This window comes from Poecilia reticulata, chromosome 5 (genome assembly GCF_904066995.2).
Source record: "Poecilia reticulata chromosome 5, P_reticulata-male-v2, whole genome shotgun sequence".
Classification (NCBI taxonomy): Eukaryota; Metazoa; Chordata; class Actinopteri; order Cyprinodontiformes; family Poeciliidae; genus Poecilia; species Poecilia reticulata.
The window spans coordinates 17602945-17624871 of NC_088834.1; the positions used below are offsets into that span (position 1 = coordinate 17602945).

General features: G+C 39.2%; 1 protein-coding gene across 1 annotated transcript in view; it reads right to left on the bottom strand.

Moving 5' to 3' along the window:
• Positions 1-21927, bottom strand: part of grm2a (glutamate receptor, metabotropic 2a) — a 47661-nt gene that overhangs the window by 9771 nt on the left and 15963 nt on the right. The window contains exon 3 of the mRNA XM_008409855.3: positions 3042-3879. Coding sequence (XP_008408077.1) covers positions 3042-3879 — 838 coding nt within the window. The remainder of the gene's footprint in view (positions 1-3041; positions 3880-21927) is intronic.

Consider the following 21927-nt stretch of genomic DNA (forward strand, 5'->3'; position numbering starts at 1 on the left):
AACAGTTTTCTATCTTTTAGCGAAAAAAAGGGGGGGTTATCCTAGGCTGCTTTGTTATTTCAATATGTTGGGTTTCAACCTTTAAAAAAAAAAGAAAAAAATCTGGATTTTTTTTGTGTGTGTGTAAGTTAGGCAAGACCTGTTTCCAATTCCTCTGTCATTCATTCTGCAAGCACATTTTATATAAATATGGAGACTGTGCTTTTGCATCCTTCCCCAGATGCTTGACTTGACATAAGGTACATCTCTTCATCTGCTGAAACCATCTGCAAACATATGAGACCATATTGGATGTTTACAGATTCACCTATTGCAGCTGATTCATGAGCTGATTTAAGCTAGTTATGACTCATAGCATGCCAGAAAGTCCAACAAAACTACACTTAGTTCGACTTCATGGCATGCCTGAAACTTTTTTGTCTAACAGACTTTTCTGAAACAAGACATGAAAATACCTTAAAATTTGACAAATTGTAGAAAACATTGACATGTGACTATTAAAAATGATAGAACTTGAATGAATGTAAAGTTACGACTGGAATCACTATTTTAGTACGGTACTAATAGTTGCAATATTTAAGGCATAGTTATATCTGCATGACTAGGAAGTCACACAATGTTAAGAGGTCATTTTGTTTACATCGAGTCATCTTTTGTAAACTCGTGTTTACATCACACTTATGTTATTATTTAATACATATACAGAGCTTAGTGGTCCACCTGTTTTTTCCTCAGAGTGCTGTGATACCACTAATTTAAGGGCTTTAATCCACTTCAAAGCCTCTAGGTAGTCAAATCCTCTGGGTATGGGGTTTTTTTTCCTTCTTTTTTTAGAAAATGTGAAGAGCAGAAAAGCACAGCTGGATAAGAGCACACTACCCCCTCCTTTATTTTTCATCACTGAAAATGTCAGCATTTCCATAAATCGAAGGATAACCCAAAGCCCTCATAAAAGTGAGAGCATTTGAATAGGTAAGATTATCATTTGCAATGTGTGGAGGAGCCGATGCAGAAGCAGTTACAAGTTTTTTTTGTTGTTTTTTTTACTTGTCTAGAAAAATATGAAAACAAGTGCTGATGTGTCTGAGACGTTCAGTTGAAGGCTTTTGTTCAGATGTATAAACAAACACCGCAACATTAGGGAATAGAGAGAAATTGTTTCATCTTTTCTAACTAAATTATTACAAAACTGATCTGCAGCAGCAGTGGAGGGATATGTATAATCCGCTTGCCACTAAATCAATATTTCATATAAAATTGTTGCAATTAATAAACTGATTTAATCTAATTTGGCATGTGCAAATTGGATATGGAAAGATTAAATTGTCCTACATTGAGGCTTAATGCACAAAGGAGTAGGCCAGATGTTAGAATAACTAAACATAATTAAGCTTCCTCAAAACTTTGCAGAGCACAGCAGATATTAAACTCAAACACAAAACACTTATAGTGCTTTGCAAACATGTTTTGAATGACTTTAAGTTTTTCTTTGGACTTATTTGGATGAACTTGATTTCTTTAAAAACCAAGAAAGAAAACCTAACAGGACCTAAAAATGCACCATCCTTTAGGTAATTAATTATATCTGAAAATAACAATTTAGAATTCAATTGTTGGTTCTAAAATACTATCTTATGTCAAACTGAGTTTTATTTGGTGTTTTTTATGTTTCCAGTATAAAAAATGTCTAGAGAATTGAACTTTTGTGGCAGGTTGCTGCAGAAAAGCACCTAAATATCCAATTTTTGCATTGGTTCTTTTTCTGTGATTTTCTGCTATATGGAGATACAGCACATTTACGCTTCGGGTTTTGGAAAATTGTTATGCCTGAACGATTCCCGGGTCACACTGAAGTGGCCTAACAAACAAAAAACATCTCTGACAATTGTCTGGAAGACTTCGAAAGACATGAGAAGTACTACCGTGCACCACTTTACAAGGCAAAGAAAGTCTGGCAGGTCGGAGAAAAAATGTAAAAGATGAAGAAGACTTTTGCACATTGATTCTGCATAACATTAGGACCACTGACAGGTGCAGTGAATAGCACAAATGATTTCTTAGGAATTGTATCTATTGCTTCGAAGACAGTATGTTGCAAGGAAACATTTTGTCCTTGAAGTTGCTGTAGAAGCAAGAAAAATGCACAAATGCTCAAACTACTGAGTCAGAGCATTTCCAGAACTTTTGTGGGGCGTTCCCAGCCCGCAGCTCTAAGTGTCCATCAAAAGTGGTGCAAGAAAGGAAGAGTGGTGAAACAGCGACAGGGAAACGGGAGCAGAGGCTGGTCAGCTCCGTCTAATAGAAAAGCTTCTACAGCTAAAACTGCTAAGCAAGTAAAAGTTGGTTCTAATATAAAGGTGTAAAGAATAGACAGCGAATTGCAGTTTGTTACATAAGAGCCTACATAGCTGCACAGCTGTCAGGTTGCCCATTCTTACTGCTGTCCACTGCCAAAAGAACCAACACTGGACATGTGAACATCAGAATCGGACCCTTGGGCAAAGTAAGAATGTGGTCTGTTCTGATGAATCATGTTTTCTGTAACATTATTTGGATAACCTCAGGCATATGCATCACGTACAGGAAGGAGTAAAGCGGTGGAGACAGAAAGTGGAGTGCTGTCATTTCTAAGGATGTCACTTTGACATATAGCACCTACCTAAGCTGTATTGTAGACAATGAACACCCGGTCATGGAAACAGAATTTCCAGATGACTCCAGCTTCTTTCAGCAGAATAATACACCCAGCAACACGGTTCACAAAGAGTTTTATGAGTCTATGAGTTTTAGGTACAAACATTTCCAATCAATGGAGCTCAACTTCGCAATTTAAAGGGTAACAAATTAAAGGATACCTCAACAGATCAGGGATGTTTTGTCAGTAACAGCCTTTTAAGGAGTGCAACCGAATAAAGGGGGCAAAGACACCAATAGGAAGAAGTCATAATGCTATGCCTAACTGATGCTAACTGAGCATAAATATTAACTAATTTGTGTCTTGAGCATTTTTTTTAGACTGTTTAAATAAAAATTGTACTTACCATCAAACTTGACTTTCAAGATGTAGTCCCTGTAAAACTTGCGTCCATTTCCTGGTTTGAGAGCGTCACACACCTTGGTGGAGTTTGGGCACAAGGCCTGCCTCATGTTGTGCAAGGCAGCAGCCATGGCGTAGACAGCATTCATCACAAACATGATCTTAGATTCTGGCTGAAATGGAACTTCGTGGAGTGAGTGTTTTCCACAAACCAGGTCATGGAGACCGCACTGGAACTGGTTTTCCCAAAATTCCCTGAACCAGGGGTTTCTGGTGTTGTTATATGGATGCAGAGCGGTGAAGTATTGGTTGAAGTGGGGGATTTGATAAGAAGCCAGTTCAATAGTGAACGCCCCGTCTGCCACAGCTTCACTTCCTCTCACCACGCTCTCCTGCGCCCCCCAGCCATCACTGGCCACCCAGGTGAAGGTGACGTTCATCCGATTAGCCGCCACCAGCAGTTCCCGGGCATCCTCACTGCGGGTGAACAGGATGACCACTTTGGCGTTGGACTTCTGCTGAAGGGAGCGGATGACGTTCTCGTAGCTCCAGCGGCTCATCGATCGGCTCACCTTGGCCGACGTGGCAATGCAAATCTGTCGAGCGCGCGCCTCCTGCTGGAAGGCGTCAATACCAGTCTCACCATAGTCACCTTCAGAGGCCACAGTCGATACGTAGGTCCAGTTAAAGTAACGCAGGATTTCTGCCATGGCTTTGGCCTGGTAGAAGTCAGGGGGCACTGTGCGAGCAAAGTAGTCGTAGCGAGTCTTGTCACTCAGCTTGGCACTTGTAGAAGCGTAGCTGATCTGGGGGATTTGAAAAAGTCGCAGGAGATTTGCAACCTGTAGTAAAGATAGAGCACATCAAACAATGATTGTCAGCTTTATACCAACCTTTGCACATTTTAGATCAATCTTGTTCATTAACAATGCTACAGCACCTTGTAAAGATGTTGCCCTTCTCCACGTTTTTGCAGAGGCTACTACAACCCAAAGGTCAAATTTATTTGATTAGTAGTTTATATGATACACACAAATATCCATTTAGAGGTGGATGTTTGTGCAGTTGAAGGAACATGATATGTTTTCCAATTATTGTTCTCACAAAAAAATTATGAAAAGTGAATATTTTTGGAAAGTATTATCACCTTACTTTGCATTGATGCGTAATGATAGCTCAGAAACATGGTGATTACTTCTGAAATTTGCTGTTGTCCATCTGTAAATATATAATAAAGAGTATAGACTGCATGCCTTTCCCCTGTTCAAAATCAGATGTTTCACTACATTTGTTTCCTCACTATTCTTTTGCTGGATCCTTGAGCAACTCACCCCCTGCTGACCAAGAGTTCAGTTCCTTTACAATGGTTTGTTCAGCTTCTCCTTTGTGACCAGTAATGTTTTACAAAGTTACCATAAAATGTACCTTACAAAAAGGTGTGTGCATGGCCACATATATATCATACACACACACACATTTCCAAGGTTTTTACTTTGCTTTAGAAAGAAGAAAAGACAGAGACCTGGATTACAGTTGAGGACAGAGTTTAGGGGATTGAAAAGGATTCAATCTATCAAAGAATCCTGTAACTTTTCCTATTTTTTTGAGAGCTTTTGTCAGTGTTGTGACACAGTATATGGGACAGAGAAGAAACTGCAGATTAGTTTTTGCTTCAGGCACTTTTTTGGATGCCTAAGGGGAGCCAGACTCATACATTCAAAAGAAGAACATCTCAACTTACGGTTTAGCTAAAGTCGACTCTCCGAGAAGCGCACTTTAACGAACACATCTTGAATGCCAATGAGTTATTTCAAAGAGGGCTCAGAAGGAAATTCACATTCGAAGAGTATTTCCATTTCAGATTTATGTTTTGGATTCACCAACTCAATTGTTGCCTATAATTATGAGTGAGACAGGAGAAACGTTGACAGTTGTAACTTTAATCTACAGTTTTGTAAAAAAATAAATAAATAAAATAAAAACCAGAAAACGTCATCTTCAAGTGATTTGAAAAACTGTAGGTTTTGTGTGAAGCACTTTGAACTGGCTTGTTGCTGAAATGCGCTCTACAAATAAACTCGAGTTGACTTGTTAATGCCGCCGTCACTCAGCTGATTCTGGAACGCCTTTCAGCGCATTTTGAACTTTACGCCGACAAAGTATTGAGCAGTCTCAGCTCAGTCTGTATCAATTACCAAAGAGCAGCAACGCTAGCTACAAAAGCACCTCAGTTTAGCTGCGATTTGGGTTGACAGTGATGTGGGGAAAAGAATGACGACACACATTTGCAACATTTAATTATTTCGCGATGAAATATTTTAAGGTCAAGTTTATTAGACGGATCAGTGAAACACATGACTGATTATTTCAAATTAGTTCAAAAGTTTATTTCCCCCCTGAGCGTTTTAGGTCAGCTGGAGAAAGGCTGGCTGCGCAGACAGCATAATAATTACTTTTACGTGTGACAGTTATTGTCTTTCCTTAAACTACTTTGACAGCCTCTCTAAACTTGTGAAGCGGCGTCTGGAGGCACCGTGCTCACTCCTTCACAAAGAAACCAGACTGTAATCAAAAGTGGCAAGTGACATTAACACTGATTACTTTGTTCATTATCAGATTACTCAGTCCTTCTACGAAGACTCACAAAACCGATTTCTGCTCTTACAGCTTCTAATGAGTTTTTTTCCATAATCATCTCATGACAATAAATTAATACCGCCCAGCGTAATGTGATGGAAAGCACCCTTCTCAATTATTGGCAGCCCTGATACAGATGTGTATAGAAACCAGCGGTTACCAGCCTCTTGCCATGAAGAAATGCTGCTACCTATGAAAACATGTGCACATATTTGTGGTTTGAAAGGTGGCGTAAATAAGTGTAGTCGTGTTAGGTACACATCAATCTGAATAATTTAGGAAACTGTCTGCATTTTTTGATTGATATGATTTAGGAATTACATTTCTTCAACAATCAGACATTTATTTAAAGTACTTCATGTTTTTAAGCCTTTAGTGTCATTCAGTTATTAGAAGCCAGACAGGTGGAAGAGAGAGGAGCGAAGGGGAAGACATGCAGTGCATGATCTTGAACCAGGGGTAACTCCACTGAGGACTGGATCCTCTGCATATGGTGCAGATTCACTTTTGCATTTTTATTGGCATTCTTTGGGTTCAGTTTCTTGGTTTATTCTTGCGTTTGGATTTACGTCTTTCAGATTATCATCAGGTCTATCCCCCCTGGGTTTGCAGTTTCCTTATGTAGAGTTCTGCTTCCTTTTCCATTATTATTAATCCTCCCTCAGTCTGCCTGTTTGCTCTCCATCACAGCTCTTCCTAATCCCCTGATCACATCTGCATTGAATAGCTTTCTCCACTTTCTCTCAGTATGATCTCACGAGTTTTTATCGGTCTTTGCTGGTTCATCTGTTCTCCTGGACTCTGCTTTATCCTGCTCCTGCTTAGTTGTTTTTTTTTTGTTTTTTTTAGCTTTAGCTATCTTCAGTGAATGCCATTTTGGTTTTTCAGTCCTTAATATAATGGTATCAAACTTTTTTATTTCTGTTTCGCATCTGCAAACCTTCATTTGGACTATTAACAGGCAGTCCTTGAATTTTAATAGTTAAACAGGCTTAATTATTAGGAAAATGTTCAAACTACGACTCATTAGACAACAAGAAAAGGTCAGATCAGATCTGAAAAGTTTGTTTTGATGTTGTTGTCCAACCACAGAAGAAGTTTTATAATTTGTGGCAGTTTTCTTTCACTTTTAGCCACCAGAGGTGAATTTTAGTAACAGCGCGAGTCAAAAAGCTAGATAAGATTGACCAGTTTCCCAGGAGTTTGTCTCTCCCTTGTGTGCGGCATTTTCTGTCAGTGTATCCATTAACAGAGAAAGAGATTGTGTGGAGGTGTGAGGAATGGTGGCTGTGTTCTTATGTGCTTTAGAGAGTAAACCGCCGGGAAAAAAGGTCATATTTGTCTCATTTAACATTCTGTTCAGTGCATCTTGACTTCCGCTGCCACCGCTGTCGGCACGACGCTGAAAAACAGACACAGTATTGATCAAAACTGCTGTCAAAGAAAGAGGATGAGGATTCCAGAAAAATGTGATTCCTATTCAGATTTTGATGATTATCAAAAATGAATCCCTACTGAGATCTGATCAGAAGTAAAGTTTGAGGATTTATTGATTTGTTTTTAATGAAAGATGGACTACGGGGTTAAAATTGGATGAAATGTGTTAAATGCGTGGATAGATGCCTTACCAAGCTTTAACTTGAAAGAGATGTTGTTGAAGAAAGGTAAATGGGCTGAACTTAGATGGCATTTTTACACTCATACTGACTGCTCAAAGCCCCTTTACACTACAGCCATACACACTTATGAACACACACATTTATACGCTGAGATCAGTGGGCAGGTGCTGTTCCCATGGTAACATCGACATGTGACAGAATAAAGCTGGAATCGAACCTACAACCTTCAAAACATCGGAAGACAACTTCTCTACTCACAGTCACATGTACTGTAAATGTATACACATATACTACAGTCACCACTACTGGTTCATTTTAATGGTTTGACCTACAGAGTAGTTGAAGGAAACGGTGTGACAGGAAGTGGAGAAAGTTTAATAAGTACTACTCCTGTTGAGTTTTTTTCTTTCTACAAAGATTTCTTTTTACAGTCTAAAGGAACAATGTATCTAAACTTTGAACTTTCTTCTTACTTAAGATTTGAAACCGGCTATTTATATTCACTGTGTAAAAGGATATAACTTTTTTCCCCCTTACTTTCTGACATTAAATCTGTAATTATTATGACTATTGCGTATTATTTCAAATCTGACAGTGTGACAAAAAGGTTATCAGTCTTTTTACTCAGACAGCCGAGAATCAGAAGAAAATCTGACAGAAATTCTAATAAACAGCTGGATAGCTAATACAGATTGGTATATTTTAACAAAATGTTTTTTTAATACAGAGGGCAGTGCAAAAAAAAGTAAAGAAGCATTTATTTAATAATGGAATGGTCTTTTTAAAATAAGCGAGGGATGCTTATGCAGTTCAGCTGAACATTTGGTGCTTTGCTGTTCAGGATGAGTAGCAGAGCTCTCTGCAGGTCAACTGACTCCAAGGAGTTTATTAACTGTAACTTTCAGAGTACGGCATTTTTCAGAAATTATTCACTCCATTGTAAGATTGTTGAGAGCATTTCAGCAGAAATTCATGTCCAAAAATGTCTGAGTGGTTCAGTTTTTTTTGCTCTTTATTAAAGCATTAAAAAATCAAATTTGCTCAGTCTGTGTTCCTTGATTTTATGTTTTAAAAAATGCAGGAAAAGGAGAGGAAGGTTGTTTTTTTTGTTGTTGTTTTTTACCTTTGGCTATAGAAAAATATTTTCTTTTTTGCTCGTGTCTATAAAATAACTAATACGTTGCCTTGGATACCTACTTGTACTGTCATAAGTATCTTTTGAACATTTAGAAGTGGTTATTCTCAGGAATCTTTTGGCCAATATTCAGGTTTCACATAAAGCTAAAATTTCATATTCACCCTTTCGTTTGAGACATTTCATTGCAGTTCTGGTTCCAAGATTAGGACTGTTATCCTGCTGTAAAATAAACCATTACCACGGGTGTTTTATCTTTCTCTAACAGGCTTTCTTTCAGGATTGCGCTGTAATTTGCTCCATCAATTCTGTCCAGCCTCCTTGTTCCTGGATGAGAAAAGGCATCTGCCACAGCATCATGCTGCCACCACCATGTTCTACTATGAATATTGTGTGTTTAAGGAGAAGTACAGTGTTCACACAGCATAGCATGTAGCTTCAAAAGTTTAATCACAGCATTATGTGGAGCCTGCAGAAAACCTTAAATTGTACTTTTATGGTAGTTTTTCCAACAAATGTCTGTACATTTCTCTTTATATAATTTTATAGTAAAATTATTTTGTAAAAAAACTAAGATAATGCCACTAAATAAAAATGATTGTAAATAATAGAGTCTTATGTTGAAAGGATGTTAAGCCTGGTTAGAAAAAATTGTACCGGATTATATTTGTTTTTCATAAAAACAAGAACTAACAAATAAGCTTTTAAAAAGGCATTTTTAAATCATTACACATTATTTTCTATTAAAGATAGGAAAGATAGGAAAAAAGCCAAACTACTGTCATGAAAAAGAAATAAAAATTACCTGAGACGATTAGAAAAATTATTAATGGTCTGTGTACGATATTATTCAACACCAGGATAAGATTTTTTTTTTTTAATCATCCATGAAGCAGGAATTTTTCAGTGCTTGCAGCACAGTGTGAGTAATTTCTATATGGTTACATTAAACAGAGCTCTAATCTTCTTATAAAAGAAGCCATGTTCAAAAGGCTGTGAGGCAACGACAGACAAGACACTGATGCTTATAAGGGAACCTTTAGATCTTTACAAGATCTTTACATAAAGAGCCAAATCTCTCCAACCTGCCAAAACTCATCAACGGGATGCTGAAGACTGAGTCTGTCATGTGACAGTGATGGGGATAATCAAGCTGAACTGTTGGACATGAAAATACAGAATCCTCCTCAATCATTCATGATAGAATTACTATTGCCAAATGTGGCAATGTAGAAAACGATCAGCTAACCGGCCACTACGACACAAAGATTTTCTTTGACTAATCTCTGCTTTGATGACTTCAAAGGAGCAAGAGATACGATTGAAGAGGACAGCAGAAAGCTAGAGGAGTAAACTGCATGACATCAGAGAGTGTCGGCCAGAAAAAGGTGGAGATGTGCCATGCATAAAGTCATGGTTGGCACTAAATAGGTTTCTGCTTTCTTTCTTTATTTCTTTCTCTTTCTTTGTGTTTATCGTTTGCGATTGGTTCTGCGACCTCTGGACAAAAGCTACAAGTTATCATTGAAGCTGGGAGACTGTTTATTTTGTTATTCAAACTGTCAGTTTGTTTTTGTGTGTGTGCTTTTTCAATTGGGCTTTTTCTCCTGTCCTCCTTCACTGTTTTGGCTTTTCATACTTCTTTATTTCATCGTTTTAGATATGTATGCTATTCATTTCATAGAATAAGTAAATCTTGAGCAGAGTAGCTTTCGTATTTAAAGGCTTTTAGGCATGAGTTGACCACCTAATGATGAGGAGTTTTTCCACTCTGTCCTTAAAATTGCCCTAATTTTTAACTAAATAAATCCCAGTGAACATCTGGATTTCTAGTGGCAACCCGGCATCGAATCTTGAAGAAGACAAGTTACTCTGTCCTGTGGACCATTGTTTCTCGTTTTTTGGACGTTCACTCCACCGTCAAAAAAAGTCCGAAACCAGCGTCTTTCGGCAAAAGCTTGCCGCAAAGCATCACACTTCATCCACAGGCGGCTTGCTTTCTTTCCATAATGCATCCTGGTGGCATGTCTTCCTTATGCAAGCAATGCCCATGGACTCAACCATCCAAATGATTTGAAAGAAAATGGGATTCAGCAGACCAGGACACCTTCGTCTATTGCTCCTTGAGCTGACTGTAATGCTCAACTGGAAGATTTTGATGGGAGACAGTCGGGGACCAGGAAAAGGAGCAAAAAAAATAAAAAATAGAAACATGCACATTGTGCGCTGCAAAAGGTTTTTGGAAAAGAATCGGGATCACATTTTTAGTAACTTCAGTACTTCCAGTCATTTTGTGACATTACAGAAAGAAGAAAAATGTTCTGCAGACATCCCGACATTTCCATCTTTACTAGAATCGTTCATACTGAAAGCAATACTAAAAGTGTTTTGATCTACTGATCTACTGATTTACCATGTTACAGTAATCCCTTTCCAAGTGTGCAAAACTAAATGAATAAACTAATGATTGCAAAATCATAAATAACTGAACATGAATTAAAATGAATTAAAACATCTTAAAATACAAAAGTAAAAATAAGCGTATATTTGTGAATACAAATCAGAAACAGTTTATTTACAAATATTTAAATGGCAAACGGTGCATGGGCATTGCAATAATAATGTGTGAAGCTAAAGAGTGCTATCAACATTTTTCTCATGAGAAACTTAGTGATAATTTTTTTTGATGAATTGTATTTTTTCTACACGATGAACCACCGTGTCCAGCATGTTCATCATGCTCAGGCATCAAAATATTGATATTTTTGGTCTATATCCAAAAAACTTAAAATCTTACATGCTGAGAAACTCAAAGGAGCTTTTTCAAGCTTATAAAATACCTTTTAATGAACTTAATATGCTATAGAAACACATGACAAATATTTTAATAACATTTTGACTAAAGGCTTTTGTGTTTGTCTCAGAACATTTTGTCACAACTTCAGCCAGAATAATAATAAAAATAAAAAAACATTAAATCATCAGAGAACAGTGCCTTTTGCGACTTTCAGCCAGTGTAAAACATTTTCCATCTTGAAAGCTGCAAGGGGAGAAGAGAAGATGAAAACGACACCTGTTGCACTGCCTGCTTTTAGAAAAAGAGGACAGGAACGCTGTAAGAAGACCTGTGCTCACTACTGCACCATGTACCCGGGGCATAATGAGGACAGCGTGATGCAGTCAGCTGCTACGCTGGGGGCGAGGGAGTCCTGGTGATCGGTGTAGGGCGAGAGCACGGAGCACATACCCCTCTGTCCGGGACGCAAAACAATGACCCCATTTTTATTATGTGAAGAGAAAATGAAGAGAGTGCAAGCTGCTCACATCTGTTGAGTTTGATGGGGTGTTGGTGCTGAAACAGCAATATTTCAATGTGCTTCGTGAACGAGAGACACAGGGGAGAGAGAAATAAGAGGCTTGGAAGAGCCAAAGTGAGAGCAAGTAGAAGGGTGATTGAACAGGTCATTTTAAAACAAAGTAATCAAACCGTCTCTGAAAGATCGAGAAATATATTCTTATTTAGAAAATGTATTCTAATTTGTGTTACAGTAAGAATATGGAGAATGATTGTTCACAGTGGCTTTAAAATTAAATTAATGAGAGAATATTTGTTGACGCTACCTGTGCAACATACACAACAAATCTGCGAAACGAATCCAAAATTATTTTCTAGCTCTTGTTTCCACAAATGATGGTTAGGACTGGGGGCCAACAAAGGAATGAAAACAGAGACAGAGAGACGCAGCAACATCCGAGTGGCCTGATCCAGGAAATATCAGCCGTACTTTTTTGGATGGTCGTGATTATTTCTACATGAAAAGCCCATCTGCTCTTCCCAGAAGACTGTCTCTCGGTGTGCGTCTGCAGCAATAACACTATTCCCAAAGCAGCGGTCGTTAGCTCCACTCAGTGTCACACGTGTACGGCCCGGCGCGGCTCCGTGAAACACCCCGACATATGCATGCATCAGCAGTGGACAGGCACGAACATTATATTTACACATGTTAAAAGTATTATGCAGTAAAAAAAAAAAACTGTGCCAGATGATTTCTTGCAATTTTTAATTTGGCTACATGGTTTTAATGAGAAGCCTGTTGAAAACGAAATCCGCAACTTTACAGGAAGGAGCCAAGTCACAACTCCTGTTTGTTTGTGTTGATTTTTGTTTAATTGAGTTATTGCTGAATGTATATCTTAGTGTGACTAATCACTTCTTATGTTAATTAAAGGTTCAGGTTGAAGTGTGATTATACTTGATTGATGCTAAATAAATCTCATCTAATTATCAGAGACTTTTTATATCCTGTTCATTAACTTTTATCTTTTGACTGCTTCCACATGAAAAGCATTAATATCAGAATCAGTGGAGGGCTCAACAGCTGGTCTGATACCAGCTGACAAAATGCTCAGATGCTGCTTGGATGTTTGCTTTTTTGCTACCATGTTGTGTAATTTATGTCACTTTAATTATTTTTTACATTGATCTGTTGGAGATTCCCAGAAAATGCTTTCTGTCTTTTTGTAAGCTAATAAACAATCACATGACAATAAATTGATCTGATATACTCAGTTGGTGCCACTGGAGTCATGCAACTGTTAAGATTGCATTTAAGTGTAAAGTTGCACATCATTTAATCATGAAATCAGTAACTCTGTGACATTAAGGCTTCTTAATTTAGTGACAGCTGCATCAGAGGCACACGGTTTGATAATAAAATATCACTTGGTTGATCATTTTCAGGTGCCGCTGACTGTACTTCGTTGTGAGATTGATCCATTAGATTCAGAGAGCGTTCACAGAGCGATGGACACGGTATGTATTTCAACAGCTCGTATATTGGATTCTGCCGAGCCACTGAATAATCCAATCACTGTCAATTATTCACAATTTCAGAGCACATTATTCAGTTTCATCTATGAATGATGCATTTCCACGAAACCACTTATCACCATAGTTCTTCCTGATGTAGATATGCGAGTTTCAGTGTTTAAATCCTCTGCATGAATCATAGGTATTAGAGGGAGCCTCTCTGAAATGAAGCAGAGTTATGTGTGATGGATTTAAATCGGATTGCTGAAAGTTTCTGAATACAATATACTAAATCATCAATATGTTTTTATCGGTTCTGTGATTTTTTTGGAACGTGCCACTTTTAGTTAATTGCCCGAATGGTGAAGTCTCACTTTACAAGAATTCAGCTTGTTGATTTTGTCCTGAGTTGTTGTACGCGTTCCACAGCTTTCAGAGATTTCCTCCTGTAATTGATTTGTTCTGCGAACATTAGAGAGCTTGATATTCAAAAGGTGTTGTCCTTCTTATGTGCCCTGGTGGTTATGATCCTCTGCCTGCTGATGCTCTCTCACCAGTGAGGCAGACATAGCAGCACTATCTGCTGCTTGGGTAGCAAAAGCAGGCTTGCTCATGTTTTATTCAAAAGCAAACACTTGAGGCAAGATGCTCCTGGGCTGTAATAGGAGGATACAGCAGTTTGGATTAATCTACACATTTAAGACAATGCATGGCAACAAAGCAAATACGCTATAAAAGCTAGCCTGTTGAAGCATATGAATATATTTTATGACATTTTATATGTCTTCAGATTTGCATCCTGCAGAGTTTGCACTGCAGGATGTTTTCCCAGGAACTAGGGTAACTTTCTAAGGATCCTCTTCAACCCCCATTTTTTTTTTCCAAAGTAGGACCATTAGCCAAATCGGATTACCTGGTAGATTTTTTAGTTGTTGCATTATGTCTGCTCTGTTCTGTTTTCATTTTCGTCTTAGACGGTGTAGAATTGGTGTGGACGGTGATGCTGTCAGCATGACGGATCCTCGGCATCGGTCGGTCTTGCAATGAATCTCAAGAGTGAAGACTGTTTGTGTATGACCAATGCTCACTATCTGGGCAACAGAGACGATACGTCACAGTCACATGTACTGGATGACACCATCAGCTGTTAGCAAGCTAATCCACCTCATTTGCTTTTGCTGCTCCTCTTTAAATCTCTGTCTGCTTGTTTGGTTAGAAACCCAGACAGATCCTTTCCCATTATGGTTGATAGGCGTCTCCCAATTTAAACTTACTGACAATTCAAACCTTCTGTTAACTTTGTAATAGGTAAAGTAAGGTAATGTAATTTTATTTATATACATTTTCAGCAACAAGGCAGTTCAAAGTGATTTACATAAAGGAAATATAACAAAACAACAAACCAAAAGAAAGACAAAAAGGTAAAAGTATAAAACTACATGTTGGTTCCCCATGTTTAATAAGAATAAGAATAAGTAATTCATAATTTATAAAATAGTAGAGGTTTCTCTGGATTCTTGCTATGATAAAACTAAATGTTGGTTCTTCTCCATGTTTGATTCTATAAAACTAGATGGTACGTTCTAAGTTTGCTCTAGATTTGTAAACTAACAGGAGTTGGTCTTGCTCCAATATTAAAAGTTTAATAATAAATGTTGATCTAAGCCAAGTTTCTCTAGATAAACTAATAAGATTTGGATTTTAAGTTTGCTCTAATTCCTGCTCTGGGTTGAGTGAAGTATAAAGCTAAATATTCCTGTCCTGGTTGTATAATTAAGAATAAGCACTGCACAATTTATAAAGTAGAAGGAGTTTTTCTGGATCTTAAGTTTGTTCTAACTAATACTAATTTTCCTGTTGCAAGTGTTGGCCTAAAGTAATAAGTACTCCACAGTTTATAAAAGTAGCTAAATGTTGTTCTCAGGTTTCTAATAGCAACAGGTTTCTTCGTTGCCAAACACAACATTTACATACAGCCATTCATTTTTGTTCTGCATTTTACATTAAATACTATAATCAAATCAGCTTTCTACAAACAACGGTTTACAGTTTTGTTGCTGGAAATCAGTCCTTTTATTTTCCCTCTACTGCTACAATTAGCAGTCACAACGGTCATAGTTAATTTAGCATCTATCACACATTCCAACCAAAACTACTATGAAACAATCTAATATTAATGCAGTCTAGGTCTGATTTCATGTTTTTTTAATCACATTCTGGGCTCTGCTGCTGCAGCGGGAAGTCATGCGTCTCACTAGATCACTGAAGTTGGTTAAAATTAAAAAGAGGTCTGTGACACAGTGGGGAATGCAGGGCCTCTGAATTCAGCTTTGCTTAGTGCCTCTTGCAACCTTGGGTCACCTCTGAATGGTAAACTTGCTTGACCTTTTTCATACTTTCCCCACTGAAGCTTTCAATGAGCAAAACGTGATTAACTCCAGCGGGTCATCGTGTTTCTGGGCAACAGTTCAGGCCCTTATGCGTAAATTAAGAGCCTGTATGTAGTAAACAGGTCACCGTGGAAAAACCACGAGGGGGAATGTTCAAGGCTAAATACTCGAGTCACATAAATTTCTCTACAAGTACACTCAAACTGTCCAGATGGCACTACAGACTTCCCTCTAACTGTTCATAAGATCCAGGCTTTGCTTGTCGAGCATTACGAAGCCATGTGACTCACTCCATCTCCTTCTCCGCGCTTACGTCTGCCCGTCACCGTCTCAGTGTTTCTGTGAAACACGATCCGTTGGTGCGATTGCTCGACATCCTCTGTGTGTGCCTGCACACCTCTGCCAAGCCACCAGACAGCCCGGCTGCAGCCACAGATGGGGGGAGATGGGGCCTCGCCTGTGAGAGAGCGTCACAGAACTTCGCCTCCTCGCTTCAACTCAATCTGTGCCCGTATAACGCCAGCGCGGCCGGGCCCGGAGCCAGATCCGCCCTCGTATCTGCGATTGTCACCTCACAACACCAGCAGCACAGCAACACGATTCGACGTTGTGACACATTTAGGCGGCACTCGGCGTTCTTGCCACCTGTCGGTTTTGCCCTGTTCTGCCTTCGTGTTCTACGTCGCCTCGACGGCGAGGGGCCTTTTAGGCTGATGCAGTTGTGTTTCCTATAACTGCCTTCCCTCCGAGGTGAAATATACCCATCTGTATTAACCACCTGCTGTTGTCACCGAGGGGCAGACTTTGTAACCTTTCACACAGCGGGGCTGGTTCACCAAAAGGTCTGACAGGCTATAGATTATGCACAAACCAGGCAGTTAGAAAGGACAAAGAAATTAGGTGGAGATCGTATCCAGCGGCAGCACAGAAATGCCACACGTTCCCTTGCCCCAAATACATATCTTTGTGTAATAATATCATCAGCTGGGCAATAAAACGTCTAAAAAGATACACCTCATCTTATTTATAAAGGGCACGGTTTACGCAGCAAATCTTTAAAGCCTTACGAACATGCAAAAAAATAATAATTACGCGGTCACAGGCCGCTTGCTATGAGCACATTTATGCTGCCATGATTAAACACTCACCAGCCAGCCAAGACAAAGAGCCGTACCACAGTGCAGAAAGCTATTCATGGTGAGAAAGAGAGCTGCGTCCCGCAGTTTACTACCACTGATGGGGAAGATACAGATAGAAGCTCAGGCAGACCGTAGGCTCTTAATAGCACATCCATAAATTACCACAAGACAAGGACAGTCTCTAAGGAGTCCCAGATGCAGGGTTTCGCTAAAATTACACCTCGTTTATCAACTCCTTCATTTCCAAGCTGTGTGCCTTTCACCAGGAATCCTTCCGCCGTTGCTCTGAATCCTCCTCTTACATCACTTCCCTGGGAGCCCTCGATCTGTACGCTCATGATTGTACTGTACTGTCATGCTGTTTTGCCATCATTACAGTAGATGCTGGCAAAGCTCTGCAATATCTAGAACAGCCTTGTAACATAACCACCATGTTTTTTTTCCCCCTGGATAAATACATTAAAGAGTAAATGTATCATCTGGTTTGTACAACAGTTGCTGTTATTTCATTGTAAAATTATTCTGAATTTCCACTTTTAAAACTGATTGTTGGGCAGGTCATGCTGGTTTTTAGGTGTGGCTGATATTAGTGCAGTGGTGGGAAGTAACGAAGTACAAGTACTTCGTTACTGTACTTAAGTACAGTTTTTGTGTATCTGTACTTTACTTAAGTAGATTTAATAATGGGGACTTTCTACTTTTACTCCACTACATTTTACAGTAAGTATCTGTACTTTCTACTTCACTACATTTCTACAAAACTGTCGCGTTACTCGTTACATCCAAGTCGCGTTGCTCTTTTCTTCCGTTAAAATGTGACGTTCAGGGACTTAAGGTGGCGCCGTAAAATCCGAGCAATAACGTGACTTAGTGTCTGTTGTCACCCATCGGCTCCACCTTTACTCGCGCGCGGAGCTCCAGACATGCGCAGTGGTTTCCTCTGAGCGGGAGGAGATGTCTGTCTATAATATAATAGCGCTGCATAAATTGATATGGCGACATGTAAAATCAGCAGCGCTTCGCTTTCACAGACGGTGGGACTTCGTCCAACTTTTAGCGTCACTTGGAAGGAAAGCTTAAAGAAAGGTAAGATCTGTGCTAGCAAAGCTAGCTGTACTGAGACACATGTTGCATCTGATGAAAAAAAGTTGCCACTCATGCGCTGAATTATTGTGTGGAGGTGTTGACTGAGGTGTCGCATTTATGGGACACCGCTGTGACCAAAGTCTGCAATATAGTGATATGACATTCAGGAACGATCCGATTCTTCTGGACGGATCTTTACTAAGTCCTAAGGACTGAAGCCTCACTGAGAGCCGTTCTTTGTTCTTGTGTACACTGCGGTACACAGTGTGCGGTAGACATTCATTTAATCGCTGAATAAGTAAAAGTTGAACGTTGGACAGTGTTCATAGTTGAACGTTATTTACCGTTAATTGCGATGTTTCAGTTGTGGTTTCTGACATATGCAATATGGGCAACCGCCCAGGGCGTTATTTTTCTAGGGATAGCAGGAGACCTCTGTGGATTGTAGCACAGCGATGAAAGCAAAACAGAAGGAAGTGAGTTTTAATTGATACTGGTTAAATATATTTCAGCTCTAAGTATTTAATATCTAAGTGTTTTTATGGGAATGTGGATCTTTCAGATCAATCTGAAAACCAATTTTGATAGGTAAACAATGTTATTGTGTCATTTAGCGCGGGGCGCTGGTCTTGGTCTCGGGTTCGGTGGTCTTGACTACAACTCTGCTACATGGCTCCTTGGTTGCATGTCCTCCACCCCGCCCGCACCTTCTTTACATCCCCTTTCAGTTGGATTTCTTTCTAAATAAATGTGACTAATGAAGTTCATGCTATGTTAGGACAGGAGACAAAATGTTTCCATCCCTGAAATTATGATTCATAGAATCACATATCTAAGACTAAACTGTTACAGAGAATAAACACAATAAGAACATGTTTAATCTGTGGTAGTGTTAATTAAAATGGCACATTTCTGATGTATTAAAATTAAATGCGATCGGCACACTTTATGATATTAGCGATTAGGTAATGCATTCAGCGAGTACTTTTACTTTTAATACTTAAGTATTTTTAAAAGCCAGAACTTTTTTACTTTTTCTTAAGTAAAATGTTAATGTGGTACTTTGACTTTTACTTAAGTACATTTTTGACTGTGTATTTGTACTTTTACTTAAGTACATTTTTTGAGTACTTTCTCCACCACTGTATTAGTGTATAAAAAGGGGCGTGTGCGGCGGCGCAACCAGAGCGGAAGACGCTCACCGTCAGATCCGTGCAGAGGGAGACTTGACTTGACTGAATGTTTAAAACAAGTAATAAATCAAAGAAAAGAGATGGAACAGCAATCAAAGTTCGCCCCAGCGCCGCGGATCGTGCGCTTTAGGAGCTGGATTGGAGTTTGTACCCAGGAAACGCCGCCAGGTGAAAGAGGAAGCCAATTGGCTATAGGACGCCGACGGTGCGAGAAGACGCCACCGGGGGGACAAGAAAGACATTCCCGGTGAGATCTGGACTTTACGTTTCTTTTTGGGGGGTTTTGGTGGTACCACTCTTTTTTTCTCATTTTTTTAGGGAGGGGGCTTTGACGCTTTGGATTTTTCGTTTTGGATTGGGACTTTGGATTAAATGGAGAAATTCTCCCAGGATATGGAACTCTTTTGTGGACAATATTCGCATTAAAAAGGATAGAGAATATTTGAACATTTAACCAGTAGGGTTTCTTTACTGACATGAACTGGGTGAATTAAATCTAGCCTAACCTTATTTTTGAGGGATTTTTGGTTACTGGTTTATTTATCAAGATAACTATTATTATTTTCTTAGTTTGTGGTTTTTGTAATATATCATTGTTGCTAAAAGTCTACAAAATTTCATACTGAGTGGTTGATTATTTATTTTTGTGTCAATTTAACTGGTGTAACATATTTTACCTGATGCCTGGCGTATCCCTCTTGAGTGTATTTGTGAGTCCCGCTTTAAATAGAAGCTGAATTTTACAGCCTACACAATTAAAGACGATCACTACTGATTTCAGTTAAGTGAGACATCTTTGTTTTCTGTTCAAGAAAGGAAACATTTATTTATTTTCTATCATCCGAGTTCTTCAGATGTCTTCCATCCTTTAGATTTAGTGCATCACAAATTTAATTTATTTATTTTAAAAAAAAATCAACTTGTAAAGTAACTTTTTTCCACTTCATTTTTTTATTCTCTCTTTTTATCTTTTGTATAATTTTCTGTTTGTTTTAAGCTCTGAATCGTCTTACATCACTTCTCTGTAAGCTCTCTAACAATACGTTACCTGACTATTCTTGGATTACACTAAATAGTGACCACTGGTGTCTTTTTGGAAAAGTCAAAATCAGAGCATCTTAGGGTTTTGATTAAATTAGCCAACATTCTGTGGATGTACTCTGGAAAAATGACTTCTAACCTCTAAATCATAAGTTCAGACTTTAGACTGTCAGAATAATTCATTTAGCTTGTCTCCTTGATTTAGGATCGACGTACAATATGTTCGTCGATCCTAAGTCAAGGATCGACGAACTTTAAACGCATTTGTGCTGCAATATATTCAATCTAATAATCAATTTAATTTTTTTGTTTTATTTTATTACTCGTGGGTACCTTCAAAACGGTATCCATAGGTACCTGTTGAAGGTACCAGTAGCATAAAAATCCAATCTTAAATTTAAGTAATTCTTATAGTATTTAGACTTATAGTTACACCAAAAAACTCCTATAACTCCATTGAATCTGGTCTATTCTTGCTTGTCCATGCAAGAATAGACAATGACCGCTGGACATTGTCATCCAATGTCCAGCGGTCATTGGATGACAGGCAGTTACACCCTGGACAGGTCATCCATATATCACAGAGCAACTCGGAGACACACAACAATTGTCCTGAGGACAATTTAGAGCGACCAATTTAGAGCGACCAATTAACCTAACAGTTGTGTTTCCAAACTGTGGGAGGAAGCCGGAGTACCTGGAGAGAACCCACCATGCACAGGGAGAACATGCAAACTCCATAAAGACAGACCCCGGGCCGGGATTCGAACTCAGAACCTTTTGGTTGTAAGGCATTTGTGTGTGCTTGCGCGTATGTGTGTGTGTGTGTGTGTTTACTCACCAGCTACTTTATTAGACAGCTCAGTTCAATTATTTGCTCTTGAGTGCACAGCAAATCAGCCAATCATGAAGCAGCATTTAGATGTCCAGATATGGTGAAAACAGTTTACTGGAGTTGAAACTGAGCATCAGAATGAGGAAGAAGGAGGATTTAAGTAGCTTTGAACGCTGCACGGTTGTTAGCTTTTAGATCAGAAACTGCTGATCTATGGGAGTTTCACACATACTCATATTTCTGGAGAGTGGTTTGAAATGGAGCAACGGGAAGCAGTTGGGTGGACAAAAATATCAAAGGTCAATTTCAAAGGTCAGAGGGAAATCTGCAGACTGCTTTGACGTGACACGTTACAACCGAGGTATGCAGAAGGCCGTCTCTGAGCGCGCAACATGAAGGAAATGGGCAACGACACCACACCAGGCGTTTCTCCTGTCTGCTAAAAGCTGAAAAGTGTTTGCACCACCTCACCAAAATTGGAGGAAAATAGATTGAAAAAACATTGCCGGGTCTGATGAGCCTCAATTTCAGCTGCAACAGTCAGACGGCAGGACCAGAATGTGGAATAAACAACATGAAAGAACGGATTCGGCTCGCCTTGGACGAGCAGTTAAAGCTGCTGCCGTTTGGCGCAGGGGCGTGGCGGATGCTATCGTGTTAAAATATCTGACACCTCGTCGACTCTGTGCCACTTAAAATCAGAAGAGTCTCCATTTCAACCATCCAGTTACCTTGAAACTTGACAGAAACTGTTGGCTACTCACAACGGGAAGCAGACTGCCACAGGCAGGGTTACATCATCATCTTTGGTCTAGAAGCGATCTGAATCCAATTATATTTCTAGGAGGGCCGAAGTGCGTTCCTTTCTTTAAAGGAGCGTATATCTGGAACAGGAGGCGGCTGCAGCTGAAGTGAGGCGAAGCATGCTTTTTGAAGTGAGCGAGAAAGACTTTGTCCTCTGGCTGGCTGAGTCAGGATGATGATGATGATGATGATGTCTCTGCC